The 22,875-nt window shown below is 32.2% G+C and overlaps 2 protein-coding genes across 2 annotated transcripts; both read left to right on the plus strand.

Annotated features, from left to right (window-relative positions):
* The first annotated feature begins 3,335 nt into the window (after positions 1-3,335).
* LOC104116831 (uncharacterized) lies at positions 3,336-7,592 on the plus strand. Its single transcript, XM_009627774.4, has 2 exons — positions 3,336-3,491; positions 7,311-7,592. The coding sequence occupies exons 1-2, from the start codon at positions 3,393-3,395 to the stop codon at positions 7,443-7,445; spliced, it is 234 nt and encodes a 77-aa protein (XP_009626069.1). The 5' UTR covers positions 3,336-3,392; the 3' UTR covers positions 7,446-7,592.
* Positions 7,593-18,087: 10,495 nt separating this feature from the next.
* On the plus strand, positions 18,088-20,990 carry LOC104116829 (large ribosomal subunit protein eL30-like). Its single transcript, XM_009627772.4, has 5 exons — positions 18,088-18,247; positions 18,353-18,458; positions 18,539-18,640; positions 20,581-20,649; positions 20,748-20,990. Exons 1-5 carry the CDS (start codon positions 18,224-18,226, stop codon positions 20,786-20,788), a joined length of 342 nt encoding a protein of 113 aa, XP_009626067.1. The 5' UTR covers positions 18,088-18,223; the 3' UTR covers positions 20,789-20,990.
* Positions 20,991-22,875: the final 1,885 nt, after the last annotated feature.

Below are 22,875 nucleotides of genomic sequence, written 5' to 3' on the forward strand. Positions count from 1 at the left end.
GAAATTGAAAATAGAATTTGGAATAAATTATATATTTGTGTTCGTGGCGTTATGGATAAAGTTTATCTTCGAAAATTTTCGGAATCCGGGCACGTGGACCCGAGGGTTAACTTTATTGACTTTTAGAGTAGAGTTGGGGATTATTATGAATTGATTAATTATAAGCATTTGAGTATATTTTGATTGAGTTTGCACATTGTTTGACTAGTTTTAGATCGTTTGGCTTGAATTAAAGAGTTAGAGATGCGTTGGAGCCGGTTTTGGAAACTTCGGAGCGAGGTAAGTCTCATGTCTAACCTTGGGATGGAGAAACTACCCCCTAGGCGATGTAATTGTTATGTTCTACTAGTTGTGGGTATTACGTACACACGAAGTGACGAGAGTCCGTACGTAGCTAAAGCATGTTTATGTCCGGGTAGACTTAGAACCTTATTATGTAATAATTGAATTATTTGAACTAGTTCAGCTAGTTTAATTAATTGAATTTATAATTGAAATTAATTTAGAAATAAATATATGTATACTAGGCCGAGCCTTATCACTTTAAGTTGTTGGCGAGTTATTTGAAAAATGGTAAAGATTATATTCACTTTGTGCTCATGTACTGTATTGTAAGCACGTGTCTTCGGTAACTTCCTTCCTTTCTTGTGGAGGGGGCCGAACGCCTCGGCAGTATAATAGATGCATCTATGGTTCATGTCGCTCGACCTTCAGCAGTGCACATATTATTCTGGATCGAGCCGAACCACCTCGGCAGAATCGTGCGTTATATCGCTGATAGCCCGAATATTCACGAGATAATCTTTCCATTGATGCCCAGCAATTTATATCGTATTCCTTATTTATTTGATATTGGCATTTGACATTTTTTTGAGTTGTTAAGGTAGAATACAAGATTGAGAAATGTATACTTTAAAAGAAATATTTGAAAGATTATGTAACTTACAGATTTACCCCATTATTGTCGTGTGCTTCATATCTACTTATGATTTACTATATTACTTTATTGGACCTCTAGTAAGTGTCGATGTCGACCCCTCGACACTACTTCTCTGGGGTTAGGCTAGATACTTACTGGGTACGTGTTGATTTACGTACTCATGCTGCACTTCTGCACTAAATGTGCAGGATCTGACGGGTTCATTTGGCATTCATCTTGGTGTGTAGGTGCTCCTGTTGAGGGGACTTTATGTGAGTTGCATCCCACACTACGCATCGTAGTCCACCGAGTCTCTATCGTACTATTTATTTTATCCTGTCGTATTTACATCCTGGACAGATGTTGTATTATTATTGTACTCCTTAGAAAATGCTCATGCACTTATGATACCGGGTTTTGAGGTTATACTAGTTAATGCTTATGGTTTCGTACATTATTAACGCTTTTAAATTCTTTTATAAATTACAAATGTTGTACGTTCCCGTAGATTTAGAAGTGTAAATTTCCTTCCTTATTAAAATCTATGATTTAGGAAGTAATAAAATGAGTAATTAAATTGATAAATCACTGTTGACTTGCCTGACGGCAGCGTTATACACCATCACGACATATAGTGAATTTTGGGTCGTGAGAGTCTCTCCCTCTCGATAGTGTTTCATGTGCATCGCCCCAAATTATAGTAGCCTATACTCCTAATGCAACAATGACAAACACAAACATACAGTGAGATTCCTTTGTTTTAATTGCTTTTGCCGTTTCGATTCTTCTAATTATGAAAGTTAATTACTCCCTGACCATTAATTAGGAAGTTATATAGAGGAGTGGGGATTTGTTTGGTCATGAAGAATGAAGAGGCCGTTTCTGATTGCTCATTATTTAATATTTAATTCCTTAATACAACTTTTGGGCTTTCATACTTTTGAATTTGAAAGAAAATAATGAGAGAAAATAAGCGGAAAAAAAGAGAAAAAGGATAAATGTGATTTTATATATATATATATATATATATATATATATATATATATATATATATATATATATATATATATATATATATATAGAGGGTGTATAAATGAAACCGATAAATCGCACCAATCCGATAATCCAAGTCAAACCGAGAAGAAAAACTGGATTATGGTTTGGTTTGATTTGGTTTGGTATTGAAAAAAAATCCGACCATATTTGATTTGGTTTGGTTTTAATTAAAAAAAGTCAAACCGAAACCAAACCAACCCGACATTATATGTATAAAAGTTTTAAATATATTTAATACATACAAATATTTATGGTAGTGTAGTTTATAAATATTTCTTAAGTTTTTTCATAGTTTTATCTTTTAACATATTATTTCAAGTTTGGGCTTATAATTTTTGGATGCTCCAATAAGTTTTGTAGTCCATAAATGTTAGTAACTCAAATAAATCCTAAACCAAAATCAAATAAATACTAAAGCTAATAAAAGACATTCAATTCAGTTGTACTATGAATGAAAATAGTGTTGGATATCTATTTTTTTTAGTTTTTCCATGGTTTAGATAAAATGTATAACTTATTTTTTTTTTAGTGATTAGTCATATAAATAATAGTATTTATTAGTCATAATTTTAAATTATGTTTGTTTTCATTATGGCTTATTAATAATATTTATTTTATGCGATGTTATTATCTTTATTGTTTAATATTTTAGTACAATGCCATGACTCATCTCATATTTATGTTATTTTATTGAAAAATATCTTATATAGTTCTGTGTTACTAGGATTAAAGAAATATTTGAAGCACAAATTTTACGTTTTGTGCTATGAATACTTTATGGAAAAAAAATTCGAAAAAATCCAAAAACCCAAAAAACCCGAGATAAACCGATATTAAAAAACTCGACTTTTATTGGTTTGGTTTGGTATTTAGATTTAATAACCCGATACAATTGGTTTAGTTTGGTAATTATAAAATCCGAACCAACCCGACTCATATATATATATATATATATATATATATATATATATATATATATATATATATATATATATATATATATATATATATATATAAGTGGGCATAGACAATATATAGAGAGAGATATATTTGGCAAACTTTACACATTGTCACTTTTGAATCGCTTTGTTTATATCTTTTTTATCTGCTTATCCAAGTCAGAAAACAATTATGCCTGTTCTTTAAACTAGAATAAAAGTGAAAAAATAATTAAGCTTGATCTCCAAAATTAAAACATTTACAATAATTTTGTAGTCAATTGTGTAAACTTGACCACCTTGCTAAATTACAGAGAGAGGGGGGGGGGGGGGGTATGGAGGTGTAATTTCAGAATCAAAATGGGGATTTGGTATCCAACGATGCCGTTTTGAAGATTTCAGTAGATAAATATAAATAGGCCGACCCGCTCACCCGACCATGGAAGAAAGAATTGATCTTCAGTTGGAGAACAAACAATATGGGGGAAGAAACAGAAGAGCGTCAACACGAATCAACTCCAAACCCTATTCCAAATCGCATTACAGCAGCCGAATTTCTTAACTGGAAGCGCCAAAAGGTTACCTCTTTCTTCCTCCATTGTTCCCTTCTTTTCAATTTTAACTATTATGGGAATGTTCCTTGAGTTAACTGTGCAATATATATTAGCAGGTGATTATATTAGGGTTTGGTCAAATTAGGGTTTGTTTTTTCCAAGTGTGTATTTAATAGAAATATATTAGAGTTTATTAAAGTTTGTAGCACTTCCTGTATACTGTTTTTCTTTTCCTTTCAACAATATAAAAGAATAATCTTGCACCCATGAGTGTGGCCTGGTGGTTAATGTAATGGTAGGAGAACCTCAGGTTGAAATCCAGTTGAGGCAAAAACAACACCAGGTGATTCTTCATCCGCCTAAGCTTTGATGGGCAAAGTTACCTGGTATATGTAGCTGGTGCCCGGCGGAATAGTCAAGGTGCACACCACTGTCTTGAAATAAATAAATAATCTTTGTGGTAACTACTACTGCTGAATTATGAGAAGCTACAATTGTTAAAAACTCGGTCATTACGTAGACCATAGAGGTCGAATCCTATTAAATCTAAGACGAAAAAAGAGGGAATATCCATTTGAAAATCTGGGATATTTCAAGCTTAACGGTGTAAAGCATAAAGCCAAAGGTGTGTTGCTCATGTCGGGTTCAAGTTTAACACTTATGGCCCCGGACCTTTTCCTTTCATTCCGATGCGACATGCGAGACTCTTGGAAACCTTTGGGTTAACCTTTTTTCGGCAACCTATGTTGCTCGGATCCAAAAATGTAGCAACACCCAAGTTAGTTCCTCAAAAAGTAAAAGTCGAATCCCAGCACTCGTCGATAAAGTCGAGTAGTAATTAATAAACCTAGAATATTTAATCAGTTAACAAGTCAAATTTACACAAATATCATTGCTTATTTTAATTTAATGAACTCAAAGTTGGCTTAATTTACGTTGTTGACCTTGACTAATAATATAAGTTATTTTTCAACAATCTTAAATTACTAATTATCATGTATACTATCCTTTGGATTTATTTGTTTTTTCTAGCATTTGTACATCTATACCAGTAGTCCGATCAGTACTCCCAAATCCTAAATTTATGTAATGATGAATCTGACCTCTAGAGCAGCTCGAGTGTCAATCACATGCACTGCATCAAAGCAACATAGTCAGTAGCTCGCATGCGAAAAGCTTGTCAAACTTTTTTTCCCCTCCCTACTTCCCCAACATCTTCATCAAGAGCTTTCTATTTAGCCCTTCTCATAAGGCTTTTGACGAGTGCAAAACACAACACGAAATTAATGCTCGCTAGCCAAAGATAGTATAGTAAAATTATCTTTTCCACAGGGATTGGATTTAAACAATGTTCAATTAACTTATGGTTTTCTGCTATTCAGGATGATTAACACTTTAATTTGAGTAACTACCAACTACAATTAACTACTAAAATTATCAATTGATCACGGAAAACAAGAGTTGAGCAACACACAAATATCAGTGGGAGAAGTAAGGGTCATTGACTAGACAAATGCAAGATAATTAACTTTGGACTTAATTCTTGAATTAGTTCACTTCTAAATTACTACTGAGTCTCACGATCAGATTATACTTGAAGTTAAAGTTCCTCTTTCGATTAAGCATTAATTCCCAGGAATAATTCAATTGAAGCACTGTGAATCATTGCTACGAACGTAATGACAGTTTATTCTAAAGGGTAACTTCTCACGAATGTTCCCTAACTTCTAGTTCAACTAACGATTCAAGAGGCTCTTGCGATTACCTAGATGAATCACAAATTAAACTAGAGCATAAGGTGCAAAAAAATTCAATATCAAATTCCTCTTTCGATTAAGCAAAATAATGAACCACGTCACAAAACAATTCAAAACCCCGTCAATTAATTCATGCAACTATCAAGAATCAAATCCCTAATTAAATCATTAATACACCATGTCTGTCAAAACCCTAAGGGAAAACTACTCCATAACAGTAGGAGAAATCATCACAATTAAAATTAAGAAAATATGAATTTAATTCAAACTCGGGTATTGAGTTGATGGAAGAATGATGAAATCTTGTGCCTTAGAGCCTACAATGCTTCTCCAATCTTCTGTAGGTCAAAGTCCTCCCAAAATTGTGTTTTTGGTGTATTTATACCATGTAGAAGTGGGTCCGGACGGAACTACCCTTTCCAAGCCGAAGTGAGAAAAAGTGCCTGCGAAAATGCACAGGTGTGGGGCGCGTCTTGCGACGCACCATGCGCCGCGCCAGTGGACAAGTTCAGAGAACGAAATTTTGTCAATTGGCCTCCGAGTGCATTGTCGCGTCGCGCCCCGTGGCACAACAGGGTAGTGCAATTTTTCCCGCGTGGGATTGTTTCTCACTTTTTGATATCTAGACTTGGTTCTTGACCCCCGAATGCGATCCCGGCTTAAATTCTTGGGCTTTTACTCATAGTTCAAAACTCCAAATCATACAATTTAGCCTCAAAATTGCTTCTTAACTCGGAATCCTCTCCTACAAGTCACAATACACGTAATAAGTGCAAATTATCATCATTTATGCTCAAACACGAATAAAGTGCAGCAATTAGAGTGCAAAATGTAGCTAAAACACGGGTTCCTAGCCATCAGCTTTACGTCCCTGCTTAAGTTGGCCTCGTTGTTGTACTGAGGGAGTTCAACTCTGATATCACACTATAACAACACAATATTGTCTTCATTGGCCTAATGAGTTTTAAGGATTTGTCCGTTGGACATATTGATTAGTCAGCAAGTCCAAAAGGCTCATGTGGATTCCAATGGGGACTCTATGTGATATCTGGGTTAACCTTTCTTCCTTAGCTTAGTGAGGAGGAGCTTGCTAAACCTTTTGTTTCAGCCATCTTCACCCAATCGCTCCTTCAATAGTCTCACACTTATCGGCCTAGTGATACTAACATGGCTCTACTTCTCTTCTTCAAATTTGGCTATGTAAGTATTCATATAAATAAATGAAAACCATTAGAAGTGTTCTGGGGACAATCGCTGATGTTTGTAACACTGAATTGTAGCCTATTTTCATTTGCTATGTATATTGTTGCTCTTCTATCTAGGTGCAGAAGTATAAAAAAGAGAAAAAGGACCTAAACTGGAATATTTAGTGAATGAAAAGAAAATTGATAGGAAGTTTTAAACACTTTCATCATACTAAACTCGTCAATCAATTAACTACGCCTTAGTCACCAGAATAAAGATCGAGAAAAGTTCCTTGGAGTAGCAAAAGATTGGACAAAGAAAATTTGAGCTCCAGAGTCTGGGGATGTCAGCACTCACTGCGGTTTTTAGTTTGTTATGTTCCTCATTCAAGAAACTTTTGTTGCCAATTTCGTAAAAATAATTTAGGTCATTTCCAAAAGTTTACTAGAAAATATTTGTCTATGTTCAAAATATATTGTAGAACTACTTATATAGTTTTTTCATGCAAAAGTTAACACTTAGATAAGACATTCATATTAGTCTACGATGCCAAATTGTGTGAAATATCCTTTTGTGATCTAGCAGCATTGCCTCCATAAGAATTCAAAGTTCCACAAATTAGTTTCACCTGTGCATGGAGGAACTCCATCAAAAGAATTGCTTCAACCGAGTCTGCTGTTGTTCATTGACTTCCTTTTATTATTCAGATGTCCTCTTTTAAATATTTTTGTTGGCGGTTCTATAGTTGCAGAATCTTAGAGTTCTATAGGATTCTGAACTTTGTGCAAGTGGTTTATCTGTTTTTCTCTCGAAAAAACCTGCTGTACATATTCCATGCTTGTTTAACGAGGGAATGTTATAGTCGTCAAACGAGTCATGAAAGGGTTGATATCATTTTCAGGATGCTGATGCATCAGCTAAAAAGGCTGAAGTGGCAAGAAAGCGTGCAGAGGATATAGCTGCAGGGGTAGTGCAGATGAATGGTCGTGAACTTTTCCAGCACGAGCCATGGGTGTTTGATAATTCCCTTTACTGATGCTGTTTTCCAGTATAAGTATCTTCTAATTATTTCCGACTGATATTTTCTATAAACTTTGTAAGAAAAACTGAAATTGTATATTGTTTTTTTTAGTGTACGGACATCACGAGTTGCTTATATCGAATCTTTACGCTGTTTCGTGTAGGATCCTTATCAGTTAATTATGAGGGGAATCTGTCCTCTTGCATTTTTAGGTACCAGTGTCGTATTGCTAAACAGAGAGCCACAATACTGTCGTGAATTTGTGACTAGTGAGTTCAATAGTAACAACTTTCCGAATGATAATTAGTTAGTTATCACTCGACCATTGGCAGTTAAAAATTAGCCTAATTTGTAACTGCCAATGAAAATTACTATAGATACTTTTCAATTCTTGTGAGCATAAAAGAGAAATGAGACTTTTATTTTGATTGAATTTTCTATTTTATATATTTTATTTTTACAAAAATTCCAACGGAAGGTTCTCACCCTGTCCCCGACATTGTTCTCCGACGATGTCCCCTGGGCGAAAGGAGCCACCATTCTCTTTCTTTCTTCAATCGTTCCGATCAGGACAAGTGGTTCGTTTCGTCCTCCTATCTACGCAATGTACTCCTCCCGTGGAGAGCTAATGAAAAAGAAAAAACAAAAAGATGATTTTTGTTTTTTAACAGTTTGGGGAATGGAAGCTGAACTTCCCTTTGGTTCTCCCCGAAAACGCCCTTCCTTTTTTGAGCCCATTTTTAAGGAACTCCAATCGTCAAAATCAATAAAAAGGCCATCATGGACCAAGATCCAAACGGATCAATCTTGTTGGGAGGTACTGCCCAAGGAAAGGAAAAGGTTACTTCCGGATCAGGAATAATAAATAAAATGGAAACAAGATATTTCCTTCTTTATAAATTGATAAAAGTGCCTATGAGACACAACTCTCTTTTTTTTCTTTTCTGAATGGTATTAAAGGTCTTTGAATCAGTCTTAGTGATGCTGAAATCGCCTTAATCTTTAAAAAGAAACTCTTACCCTTTGTCCTTTTTTTTTTCACCCCAACCATATTGAAATTTGGATTGAAATATAGGGGTGCATGTTTGTTTTACAAGGGTGTTCAACTTTGCTTTGTGTGTGATGCCTATTTGTCACATTATTTGTGAGTGGACATGGTTCTATAAGAGTAGCCATTCGCTCTCCCACTTTCTTCACCATACCTCAATAGTGATTTTCCTCTTTAGCCCTTGCTTTCTCGATATAATCTAGTATATTACTTCTTTCTCTCATCCTCTTTTTTAATGATAGCGGTATTTGGGTGACTTTGTGTATTTTTCCCCCGGTTATATGATACCTCCAAGTAGCATAGGTGTCCACCAAAGTTTGGACGATGAAAGAAATAACCTAATTTTTTTTGTGTTCGCTGAAATTTGAACATGAGATTTTATGATTCTCCTCCTACTTCATTGAACACTAAGCCACACGCTTTGCCTATGTAGGTGATTTCTTTCTCTCATCTTTGATCCAAGCAGAAAGATAATCACCATTTCGTCTTTCTGTCAACACCAAAATTTGTTCAATTAAAATTTTGCCAAACATTTTGGAACTAAAACAAGGTAATAGAAGACTTTGTGTCTTCTACTCCATTGTCTTTCATGCCTATTTTATGATGGCTTCTCTATCTTGTTAGTTTATCCATCTTAAAATGTAGTCTTATACTTTCTTTTTTATGTTTTCCCCTTAAATATGTCTTTGCGTGAACTAGTTTCTTTTTCAATACACTATGGTGTGTATTAACCACATAATTTCAATTTTCTTTAATGTGATCTACTACATATATCTTAATGTGAATGACATCCAGGAGGTAGTAGTAAAATGAGAACAAGAATTCATACCCCAATTTGGGCATTGTCCAAATTCTTTAGCCACATACATCAATTAACATACCAACACTGAAATATTCTGGAACCAAAAATTAAAGATTAGTTCATTTGCTTTTACATTTTAGTTCTTAGTCAGCAGATTAGCAACTATTTATCCAATTAACTCAAATTTACAATGACCTTTAAGAAGAATGTATATATCTCTTAAGCAGTCTGAATCCGAATTAATCTAGTTAGTGAGTACCTAATGTATGGTCAAACAGAAAAGGACATATATACAGCTCAGCTTTGAATATCATCCACAAAGTGTTTGAAATCCTAATGGGATTTAAAGCTTGTTTGGATATATAGTTGTTACCTATTTTATTGTATTGTATTGTATTGTGTTGTTACTTAAAGTAGAATATTTGATTTGATTATTACTTGAAATTTTTAGTGTATCGTATCGTTAAATTTGTCGTTATATAATGAAAAAAAGTATTACTTCATGTAACGACCGATTTGGCTTGGTTGCAATGTTATCTTGTCTTTTTTCCTAGTCTCACCCTTCCTTCTTATTAAATAATATATTATTTTATCCTTCATCCTACCTTTTATATAAGAGTTCTACCTCGTACCCTACTTTTTCTTTGAAATATTGTAAGCTTACTTGCTGGTGTGTGGCATTATGAAAAGACGAAAAATAATATAATCTATATCCAAATATTGTATTTATCAAAATAATACAGTACAATACAATATAAAACAATACAATAAAATACAATACAAGGTGTTATGGTAATCTCTGGCTCAACTTTTGGATGATACTTAGTTATAGAGATACTTACTTTTTGAAAAGAGAAAAATTTATATTAACTTTTGTATTATCCCTAACAAAAATTCTTCACTTTTTAAAGCAAAGGAGATTCCCTTTAACCTTTTATCAATTTTTTTTTTTTTTTTTGCTTTCCTTTCATTTTAATTTGTCTTTGAAGTTATTAGTAATCTTTCTTTTGTAATGTACATAAAGCAAATAAAAACCATATGAGAAAGCACTGTAGCTCACTAATGTTATTTTTGTCACTTTTCATTGTTTTTGCACGAACTATTTTCCTCAAGCAACTAAGCACTAGCTACTTTCAAATTTTGATTTTAAACTTGTTTCATACTATGATTGTCCAAATCATTGTCGATATACATCAATTATTTTAGTTAATACTCTCTAACTAGTACTTAAAATAAAATTAATTTTGTCGTCAATGCTTACTTCAAGTAATTAAAGAGCCCAGAATTTAAACGTCAATAGAAAATATTATTCTAGCATATGAGTACTCTTTGACTTGACTTGAAACTCGACTAACATTCGAAAAAAATTAGCTTGAAATTTTAATCATGTCTTCTGCTTATGACTTTCAATTACTTGTTCAGAAAATATTTGAAGTTAAATATGTGAATGCCAAGTGGAGCTCCCTTTTCAAAAGAAAGAAACAACAAAAATAGCAACAACAAATATTTGGAATCCTCCAGTAGTATTTCGTCATTTTTATTTTACATCCAAGGAGTATTAATTAATTTTAAGAATAATGATGTGACTCATTTATTTGTATGAAATTAAATGTATTTAACTGAAATAATACAAATTCATTTGATAAAGGTAAAAAATGGAGGAACATAGCGAAGAACAAAGATTTTCTATGGGTGAAGAAAACAATATGGTCATGCAAATTCAGCAAGACAACTCTGTCCAAGAAAACAATCAAGAAAATAACCCGAAAGACCAAAATTATATACTCCTTTTAAAGCAGTAACATCATTCCAATGTGTTATATTTTACTATGATAGTTTATTTAGTATTTTACCATTTAAAGTCGTAGTTCTTCCTCTTTTTTACTTTCTCTTTATTCTCCTTTTCTTTTTACCTGATATTGTTTCTCTTTTCTTTATTCGATGAGAGCGCATTAACAGCTCATATGTATGTTGGCAGATGATCTCATTCTTGTACCAAGGTGAACTATTTAACTATTTATCTCTGCTACTTTTATTTATTTATTTATTTATTTATGTTTAAATCATTTTTATGGCATTTGATTATGTTGGACATCTATATAGAGCGTTCATATGAGAACTTCCACAGAAAAAATTCTTTTTCATCAAGTCAAATTTTAAAGAGCTAATGCTCTTACTATATATAGCATCAACTAAAAGCAGATTCTCGTTGTAAAAAATATTATTATATTCTAAAACACACGTCAGCACGTGTAGAAATGTGTAAAAATTGAATTTTATTCAGATTCGGAGTTTACAAATTTCATTTCATCAATCTGATTTATATTCATTAATATGGTAAAATCTACACAAATCTACTAAAATAGTGGAATTTATTATGCATATTATAAATAAGATGCAAGTCTGGCCTCAATGTTGTACTCAGTTGCAAGATTTTGAAGAGACTTCTATTGAATTTATCATCCTCTGATTTCTCTTGTTTCAAGATGTAAAGTTTTTTTTTATCTCTTATCTCTTTCTATTTTCTAATTTATCACTCCATTTATTTAATCTAAACACTTTGTTCTATGTATGAATTTAGGTCCCAAAACAGTGATCTTTCAGAAAATAACCAAGAGGAGGTTTCACAAACTTCTGATTACCATGACTCCCAAGTCTACAATTTTATGTCTCAAGAACCCTCCGAGCAGCACAGGTATTTCTTTATTTATTTTACACTTAAAATAAATTCTTCACAACATTTTTTCTAGTGTTTAAAGCAGTGGATGTCGTACATGTAAATTTGTATATTAGAACATTAATATCCACTTCAAACTCATTGACTTTAATTTAGATCTCGAATCGGACTTATCGGTTCTTTGTCTCTCTCCTATAACCTCAAAAAGTATGTTAAACAAATTGATATAGTCTCCTTACTAATTCTTTTTGTATTCGCGATTTTAAAAAGGTTAAGAATTAAAAATATAGATATCTATTTATTTAATTTATTTGTTTTTTCAGCATTTTGTGAAATTCAAAACCTAGGATATTTTTCTGACTACAACAAAAAGTAATCATAGTTGGTGTGTTATTGTTGTTGTTGACATATATAAGATAATTTTTAATTAAAAAAATTACACATAAATATTTGATAGGATAAAAAGTTTAAAGTTACCGGCGTGACCTTTGAGTTAGCCGAAAATCCAAGCCATCTTATCAAGTATCAACAAAAGGAAAATATAAATTCTTAATAAACTAGTAGTACTAGTTTGTGGGATATTTATATCTTTTTTTTTAAAAAAAAATTGGTTCTTTTTTTTTGTAGCATCCAACAGCCATATGAACATCATCAGATTCATCACTCATATGTTCAAGTCCCATCAGATCGATTTGTGTTGAATCAACAAGACATGTATTCTTCCTCAAGGTATTAAATATTAATCTCTCACACACATGGTAATCTGCACTCTACTTCTATGAATAATTTATGCATATTCTTTAATTTTTTCTGGACAGGCCTATGTTTAATCTTGATTCCGAACTAGCGTTTACTATCCGGCCAAATTTACCTCCACAGGTATTTTCTTTTGAAATCTTATCATTCTTCTATTTACAATTATTGGAATATTTACATATTTATATGATATTATAAACTTATTTACCGCTCCTAGAGCGATTATCACTTAATACATTAGTATATATAATTTATCCTTAAAATACAAGATAATCTATCAAACTTTGATCTCACCCATTTTCTCTCCTCCTTATACTTAAACACTAATGTCAACCAAAATTTTTGTAATCATTAATATTTTTTTGTCAACAATCGATAATGTTTTTTTATACATCTGAAACAATTAAAGCAACAAGAAAAATGCATACCAGTTCCTCCATCACCCTCAATTACAAGCTTGAAGCTCAAATAATCTATAGTAATATTGATTTGGGTAATCAATGTTGTTTCTTTATATATCATATATAGTGCTGCTATCCCTAACATAAACAATATTCATTTTGAGTACATGGTCTACAAATTCGTTGATAATCTAAAAACATATCCAGTTATATGTCTCTGTAATCATTCTAATCATCATATGATTATGTTCTTGCAAACAAAATTAAATGTGGAATTGGTCACTTTTTTATCTACTCTATTAACATCCATTAAAAAAAATCTTTGAGACTTTAAATTTGAAAATCAGATTTGTAAAATTATTATTTGTTAGGATTGTGTATTATTATAAATGATTGAGAATATTTTTTGAAATTTATATCTCAATTTTGAAGGAGTTCGGTGAAGATTCGAGCTGGTTTTGATTGAAATTTCAGATTAAAACTCGAAAAAGAAGACATAAATAAATTATATATATTTTGTATTGTCGGAAATACAAACGATATACAAATTATATACAACTAACATAATTGTATACAAGTTACATATAAATTGTAGCTTTTGACCGATTCTAGTCGGCAAAAAATTGTATTCCAGTTGTATATAAATTGTAGATTTGTATATATTTTGTGAAAAAAATTTAGTTACTTTTTTAAAATAGAAATACTTAGCTAAACTGGGTAAATAAGTTTAAAATTTTGTATATATACAAAAAAATCCCACAATATTTTAGCCCAGTAAAAATAAGAATAGGCAACGAGGAAAAAGTGAGAAGGCCTTTGTTGAAAATTTGAAATACGTCCAAATTCCCACAACCGATTGGGATGAGTGATTTGATCTAAACAGATTGGGATGAGTGATTTGGTCTCTTTATATAATTGTGAATATTTTTTTTACCTCATGAATTAGTTTTTGGGTTGAATTATACAGACTCAAACGTATGGGGAGTCATAGTTCCCGCATTGCTGTGGATGAGTGATTTAATCACTTTATTTGATCTCGGACAATCAAACTAATTTTTAGGATTGAGTTAGCTAGTCTCAACTTTCTATTAAAATATAAACTTTACTCTCAACTGACATTAGATGAAGATATAACAAGTTACTCTATTGCCCTTTAGTCGGTAATGCTAGTAATTCAACAATCAACATTAATATGTATGTTGCTTTTGTTGTTCCTATGCAGGGATACAATGTCAACTCTAATAGGGCTGCCATTCCTTCAATGAGAACTCGTAATCCGAGGGTACGATGGTCAATTTTTTTTCTTTTTTCTTTTTCTCTTGAATATTACTATAAAAGGTTTATTAGAATTATTTTGTTAAAATTATATAAATGCAGGCTAACTACGGGAGAGGAAGAATGCCAATATTGCGTGGGTCGTCTTCGCGTTCAGGAGTAATATGTCTAATCCCTACTTTATATTCATGGTTTAAAATTAATTTATACGTGCAGTTTATTTTGTTATAAATATATCTTTGAAAATGCATGTTAGCTTGTGTATTGGTTCCAAATCAGTAAAAATTTATTCGTACCGTGTGTTTTTTCCTAACTAATAGATGCACGATATGTGATTTGCACATAAACTTCAAACACTTAACCATAGTCAATTATATATATTCTCATCTTATTGAATTACTTAACTAATGTACGTTATTAAAACACGTACTAGTGACACATTTTTATTTTCTATAATTATTTGTGAAATGAATGCAGAGAGACGTCATTCAGAGAGAATACACGGAAACAAATCATCAAAATCAAAATATTTCACGGAGTACGCAGAGGGATCATCGACAGGAGCCACAGAATCCACGGACTATGTAATAAGAAGTATTTGTTACTACTAATTATGCATCTTTCTAGCAGTATATATCCTTAACTTTAACAAAAAAAAAATATTATTTTTCATAATTTGGTAATTAAAATAAACACTAGATTATAAATCAATTGGTGACTAGCAAAATTGCATTGCAGACCAATTCGTAACAGGCTATACGATCCAAGTTATGCTGAGATTGGACAGCCGGTGGATCCTTACTTACGCCTTATGGAGTTGAATCCAAACTTCTGTAAGCAATTGTCATTCATATTTCACTTTGACATATTTAGCATTTTTTTAACAAATTATTTTTTTCGCTTAATTGTCAGGCAATAATAGAGACAACAAGTGAAGAACAGATTGGGCTGGCCACAGCTTTTGATGGCATCTAGCAAAGAACAAAAACTAAGAAGGTTTTATTTTGGTTAAACTTAAGAACAAATACCGGCTCATTTTGAAAATTATTTTTTTTTAATTTAAATTTTCTTTTATTAAATATTTATTTATTTATTTTTGTGAGGGAGTTCAAGAAATGTTCGATGAGAATCGAATTCATAAAAGTTTTACAAACTACTCCCTATTCAATTATCTTGCTATGAATCTTTCTCTCCTTTTTTTGGGGTCCTTAATAATATCTTTTTTATTTTGCTTTATGGTGTGTTCTTCAAGTTTTTTTTAAATGTTATCAAAATAATTGATTTTTCTTCCTTCAAGTTTCAAGCGCTATGAATATTATATTCAATAGCAAAAGTATTCCACAAATTCATGATTTAATTTTTTGTGCCGATGTTTATTTAATAAAATAATACTCGACAAGAACTAGTACTCATTAGTCATTACTCCATTAATTAATTAGCCTTCTGTGACCATTGCTTAGAGCGTACTGCACTGTCACTCCATGTAATACTATCACTATGTTTACGGTCCGGCCGGTAACTTCTTTACACATTTAATTAGGTAGTCGTTTGGTAATAAAAAATATTCCCTTCGTTTTAATTTATGTGAACCCATTTGACTGGACACAAAGTTTAAGAAAAGATAACTTGTGAACTTGTGGTGTAAAATAACTTTTGAACTTGTGGTGTAAAATGAGGCACATATATTTTGTGTGGCTATAAATCATTGTATAAAGATAAATTATTTCCAAATAAGGAAAGAAGTCACTCTTTTTGGCACAGACTAAAAAGGAAATATGTTCATATAAATTGAACAAAGGGAGTATAATTTTTGAAAAAAAATAAAATTCGAAGTTAAGTTAAAAAATAATATTTGAAATTTAAAATTATTTTTGGACGTGAAAAAATGTTAAAGTTGAAAAACTCATTTTCAAAAAATTTTCGAAAACTTACAAAAAAATTTATGGATAAACACATTTTTTTATTTTTTTTCTAAAAAGAAGACAAAAAAGTTTTATGGATAAACGGGGCCTATGTTTCCTGCTTGTAAGTCCAACTTCATAAAATAGGAAGAATCCTGGTTAAAGTTCAGCTGATCTTAAGACAAGCATATAGGGCCTCTCACCTATTCTGTTTCGAAAACTAAATAGAGAGTGATCATTGGATTCTTTAACAAGCGCCAAACAGTGTTATGTCCCAAAAATTCTTATCCAGGAGTATAATAATAGGAGTATAGTCAAAGTGGGCGGCTTGAGGAAAAGCTTTATGAAAACTTTTTATTAAAAAAATCAGAAAGTTACTTGGTCTCCAAGTACATGAATTTTAATCAGCTTCATATCTTTTTGATTAATTTCACAAGTAAGTATTATCGGAGTCAGAATTTAAAATTTATGAGTCATACACTTTATATTGAATTTATAATTTATTTTAGTTATTGAGTTTGCAATTAAGTATTTATAAATAATTAACAAATTTTCTATTACAAATACATGACAAACACATAGATAATAATGTAACTTCGCTCCTAAGTGGGGATCGAGGAAGCTGCCAAAGCCTAATGATAACACAGTCTCGCATTCTCCCTGCTTCCCAAACGCTTATAAATACCAGAAAGAAAGAATAGAGCAACGGTTAAGAAATAGAGAGCCATGTCACAAGTTGCTGAAATTCATGTCATGCAAAAACTTCACAAGGAGAAGGTGAAGAAAATCAAAATGGAATCAACAAACGAGAAAGGAGTTGTTAATGAAGATAATAAGACTTGTGGCTGTGGGAAGAAAGTTGTTTGTGCTATAAGGCAATTGCTTAGTTGTGCAGGGAGTAAACCTACAATATGGGATTACAAAGATGCCTAGCTAGAAGAGATGGTTGACTATATCTAGTCATTTCTAAGGCCATTAGTCATTGATATTAGTAATATTACACTAGTATAATGGTTTTGTCCTAGAGTTGTTTGATCATAAAAGTGATACTTTGAGTTTGGAATTTGGAAAATATAAATATTCTTTCTTGTCAATTCCACTAGTAATACCATTGTTAATTGTCTCTAATTTTTCTATTTCTTCCCACTTTGTCACATATGCCCAGTCTTTTCGTCTCAACTTATGGGACGATATTTGAATATGTGCCGACTTGTTTTAGGTATTGATTTTAGTAGGACTACAAATCATTTCGTTAATGTTAAAATAAGAAGTTTAAATTTAAATATTTAGTGTGACTATTTATAAATATAGAAAAATATTTTTTTTTTTTTTAAAAAAACTAAGAAAATAAAATGTGCCACATAAAATGAGCTAATACAAATATTGCGTTTGTGTATATGTATTATAAATCACAAATTACACAACTGAATTACGCAAAAATTTCGAAGGCTTTATCCGTTTGAAATATAGTGGACATCAAAAGTACTCAATTGAAAGATTAAAATTGCTTAAGTGTATACTTAAAAGACTATTAAACCAACCCCAAATAGCTAGGGGATTGGTCTTGTCATTTTCCTCAAAACTTCATCAATATTTACCCATGAAGTTTTATGTTTACAAACTTTTACCTTCACGTCATAAGTCAAATACGACTTTCAACTTTTTATAGTTCCTTAAACTTCATCCCAAATAAACCTTTTTTTTTTCTTTTTCTCCGTTCCAAGTTCCAACTCAAATTTTGTCCAACATTACTCACAAGTCTGCACATTCCAAACATACTAATGGCACGTGCTTTTCACACGTGACACAACTTGTAAGATAACACTCCAAGAGCCGCACAGCAAAACCCTAATCTCACAATTTTAAGCCGAAACCTTCCTTTTTTCCCTTCCCTTTTCCCACTTCCTTCGATTCTCAGATCTTTGCATCTACAATGGTGACCACTGGAAAGAAAACAGTATGAAACACCCATTTATGCCCCTTCATTAATTCCCTTCTCTGTTTTATTTTTTCTTCTTTTGTTTTTTTGTCTGGCTATTAATGCAAAATTTGTAATTTGCAGAAGAAGACACATGAAAGCATAAACAACAGGTTAGCACTTGTAATGAAGAGCGGCAAGTATTCTCTTGGTTACAAGACTGTTCTCAAGACCCTCAGGAGCTCTAAAGGTTCTTCCTTTTAAAAATAATATTTCTGCCTTTTTTGTTGTAATTTATTTGGACTAAATGTGATCAAAAAATTTGTACAGGAAAGTTGATATTGATATCCAACAATTGTCCTCCGTTGAGGAAATCTGAGATTGAGTACTATGCTATGCTCTCTAAAGTTGGTGTTCACCATTTCAATGGAAGTAAGCATTTCTTCAAAGATCTTGATTTTCATCATTGTTACCATGTTTTTGTATTATTTCGTAGGGCTGCCATCTAGTGATTAATCACTAGATAGCCATTTCAATGGAAGTAAGCATTCATCAGAGTTCTTGATCATTGTTAGCATGTTTTTGCGTTATTTCGTATGGCAATTTTGCTCCCTTTGTGGGTTTTGGTGATGCACCTAATTTTAAGCCAATTAGTTTCCTAGTTTTTCGTTTGTGAAGTAAAATTTACATATTTTTGAGACTAGGTTAGTAGTATTATAAATCACATTGTGCTGTACTTTATATGTCTCAATTTATGTGGATCACTTTTCTTTTTAGTGTATCCCAAAAAAAATGACACTTTGGTATACTTAGAAACAATTTAAGGGAAACTGCATAGGTACCCCTCACCAATAACCGGATTTTCAACTACCCACTTTATCTTTGCGACCATTTTAAAATGGAATTAGTATCATCCTGAAATGCCACTACCACATCTGTGTTTGGTGGTGAAATACACGCTCCTGACACATGTATTTCCCACTAAAATCATTTTTTTCTTGTTTTTTTCCCTTCTACTTTTTTTTGCAACTCACTTTTTGTATTTTTTAAAATTCTTTTCCCTTTTCACATATCCCACCTTCTTCCATCCCCCAACCCACAAGTGAAGCAGCGATTTTTTTTTTGGTTGAAGAAGCAGAAAAACGGTGAGCTCCTAGAAAACTTTCTGCCAATCAACAACCAAATTCTTCTTCCTTGCTCTCTCTTTTATGTAAATTTGATTAATTAAAAAAATCGGACTCCCCTCCTCCACCTCACTACCTGAAGTAGCGAAAGGTCGAAGGCGCCAATCGGGAAATGGCGAGCATGGCGAGAATGTTTTTGCAACTAACAATCAAAACCCTTCTTGTTCAGTCTTTTGTGGGCTTCTTCTGGGTTTAATCGGAATTTAATCTTGGGATGAGATTTTTTCAGTCAAAAAGTGGTGATTGAAGAGATTAGAAATAGTAGTAATCCTATATAAAGTGTAGTGAAATATGGAGAGGAAAGAGTAAAATCTTCAACTCGATCTCGCCGGAGAATTTTGAGAATGCCGGAGGTAATTTCCGGCCAATCTAGAAGTAACAAAACTGGAGGAAAGAAAAGGAAAAGAAAAAAAAGACAAGAGAAAGGAAAAAATAGAAATATAGTATGTTTTATAAAAATAAAATTTTAGCATTCTCTCTTTCTCACTCTCCCGGGTGTCATACACTCTCTTCTGCTACATCAGCACTAAGGGTGTACTAATTCCATTTAAAAATAGTTCAGGGGTAATAGGATCCCGCAAAGATAAAGTGTGTAGTTGGAAATCTGGTTATAGGTCAAGGGGGTGCTTATGCATTTTCCCAACAATTTAACTTTGTAATTTAAATTTTACCATTAGCGAGATGAGCTATAGCTGCACAAATGTTTATGACTTCTTTTAGACCATAAGTTTACAAGTCTTTCTTCGTGTCCAATCAAACAAGGCCACATAAATGTATTGATAGAGTAATCAATCGAAGCATTTGAAAAAAATGTGTAAAAAATTGTTTGACTCTTTGAATGGTGATAGTGCCACATAAATTAGAATGAACGGAGTACAAGTTTAACAAATGAAAAACTTGGTCCCATTATACTTGATATCCAATTTATATTTCCCACCCTGACATTTTATACATATTTGTTGGGGAATGTATTGCAGTTACGTGTGATTGATTGTTCATTTACTTTCCGTTTTACCAATGCTAAGGTCAATGGTAGTTGTTTTCTTCAGTTCATAGGATTTCACCTCTATATCAGTACATTTAGATTAGGGAAGAATATTTACTAGTTCATGCCTTTTGTCTCCAAAGTGTTCTGTTTTTCATAAAATTACCAAGTTTTCTTATTGTCTTTGCAACTTTTTTGTGTAGACAATGTTGATCTTGGGACAGCATGTGGCAAGTATTTCCGTGTATCATGCCTAAGCATAATTGACCCAGGTAAAGTACATCTGAGAGTTCCTACTGTTGTACAGTGAAATATCCTAGAAGTTCATACGGACCCTTTTGTCTTACGTCTGCGGCTAATGATGTTTCAGGTGATTCGGACATCATCAAGTCTCTGCCCGGAGATCATTGAGAGTTGCTCTATCATTCATATTCTTGTATCTTGGAGAAAATTTCTTGTAGCAAGAGTATAGAAGGTTTTGTTGTTTCTTAATTTTATTTAGTTTGTCATTTGACCTTAAGTTTGAGCCAGATAATAGTGATCCAGAATTCAGCTATTTATGTTTTATTTGCCTGTTCTATCAATGCATATCTTTCTGAGAGTACTATTTTTATGTTGCTTCTTGGTAGTTTCACTTAATGATTTTGGATTGAAAGATCTCTAATTGGAGTGCCGTGGATAGCGAGGGTTCATATAGCCAGCTTGTCATTGAGGCTTTTTTTTGTTGTTATTGTCGTTGGTAATTTTACTAGATTAAGACCTACTCACCTTTTTCCCCTGTGATGCCACGGGGGCGGTTTGTCATAGTCTAGTCTATTGCTTCCCTTTCTGCTTCAAGTTGAGCCAATTGTGGAAATGTGAGGGAGACTTGAGCAACTTTGCAGGAGGGGCAAACTTTGCTGGTTTTTTATCAATATTGTCTCTTATCTTTGAGGGTATGTCTATTTTGGTCCCTTAAATATAATCATGAGTATATTTAGTCCCTTAAGTATGCTAAAGTAGAGCACCTTTAGTCTCACTGACTCAATATGTGCAAAAACTAATGATGTTACTCAACTCTAATTGATGAAGCAAATCTTCTGTTTTGAAACAAAATGTTTCCTCTCATTTTATTGGATAACGCAAATTGTGACTTTAACTCACTCATTTTTAGATAATGTCTTCTAAAATTTTGGCCTTGAAAATATTTCCTTCTGTGCCAGTTTTCAATGAGAAAATGACACTTTATAGTCGCTGTAAAAATAATAGCCGAAAAATGTATAAAATTTGTATTTTCTTTTGTATATATATATATATACATTTAAAAATTTCGGTTGATTTTTCCAAAAAGAAAAGTTAAATTTAAAAAAAATAGAGCTGTCAGGATCACTTCTAGGCATATTATTGAAGCAAACGAATAACCAGGTTGTATTATCACTTTTAGCCCGTGTCAGAAACTATTTAATATGGTAGCGAAAAAAGTATATAAAATTTGTATCATTTTTGTTTATTAACATACAATATATATATATATATATATATATATATATATATATATATATATATATATATATATATATATACACACACAAAAAATATACACTCTCCGTTTCAATTTATGTGAATCCATTTGATTGGGCACGAAATTTAAGAAAAGAGAAAAGACTTTTGAACTTGTGGTGTAAAATGAGTCAGATATATGTTGTGTGGCTATAAATCATTATATAAAGGAAAATTGTTTCCAAATAGGGAAAGTGAAAATTTTTTTGGCACGGATTTAAAAGGAAATAGGTTCACATAAATTGAAACGGAGGGAGTACAAATTTTATATATCTTTTCGGCTATTAATTTTACAGCGGCTATATAATATCATTTTCTAATTGAAAACTGCCACATAAGGGGATATTTTCAAGGTCAAAATTTTAGAAGACATTATCTAAAAATGAGAAATTAAAGTGATAATTTGCGTTATCTAATAAAAGAAGAGGAAACGTTTTGTTTCAGAGCAGAAGATTTGTTTCATGAATCAGAGTTGGGTAACACCGTTAGTTTTTGAACACATTGTGTCAGTGAGACTAAATGTGCTCTACTTTAGCATTTTTAAAAACTAAATATGCTAAAGGCTATATTTGAGGGACACCTACCCTCAAAGATAAAGAGACAATATTGGCCAAAAACTCCAAAGTTTGCAAACAACCATGTGTTTCTTTAGTACTTTGATGAACGACACATAAGAAGGTTGCACGATGTAATATGTGCTGGTCGCTTTGTCCCGTAAATGTAATGTCGCTTGTTCCATAGATAGACTTTCTTTTTCTCATGTCAAAACCTCCCATGGTTTGTACAATCTCCTCAATGGTCTGTGCTGTATTTCCGCCTTCTTCATTTACACGATCTAGTCCAAACGACCTCATAAATGGCAAAGGAATCCAAAATACATTTGTTTTGAAAATTTTAAATTTGCAATTATGTCAAACAGGGTTCCCTGTTATTTTAAATTTTAAATTAGCATTCCCCCG

Source organism: Nicotiana tomentosiformis, chromosome 12 (assembly GCF_000390325.3).
Source record: "Nicotiana tomentosiformis chromosome 12, ASM39032v3, whole genome shotgun sequence".
NCBI lineage: Eukaryota > Viridiplantae > Streptophyta > Magnoliopsida > Solanales > Solanaceae > Nicotiana > Nicotiana tomentosiformis.

What these genes read in the sequence shown, in the direction of transcription:
- LOC104116831 (XM_009627774.4), top strand. Translation starts at nt 3,393, where the DNA reads ATGGGGGAAGAAACAGAAGAGCGTCAACACGAATCAACTCCAAACCCT. An exon ending in TTAACTGGAAGCGCCAAAAG is followed by an intron (nt 3,492 to 7,310) that starts GTTACCTCTTTC and finishes TATCATTTTCAG; the next exon opens with GATGCTGATGCATCAGCTAA.
- LOC104116829 (XM_009627772.4), top strand. Translation starts at nt 18,224, where the DNA reads ATGGTGACCACTGGAAAGAAAACA. An exon ending in TGTTCACCATTTCAATGGAA is followed by an intron (nt 18,641 to 20,580) that starts GTAAGCATTTCT and finishes TTTTTTGTGTAG; the next exon opens with ACAATGTTGATCTTGGGACA. An exon ending in CCTAAGCATAATTGACCCAG is followed by an intron (nt 20,650 to 20,747) that starts GTAAAGTACATC and finishes ATGATGTTTCAG; the next exon opens with GTGATTCGGACATCATCAAG.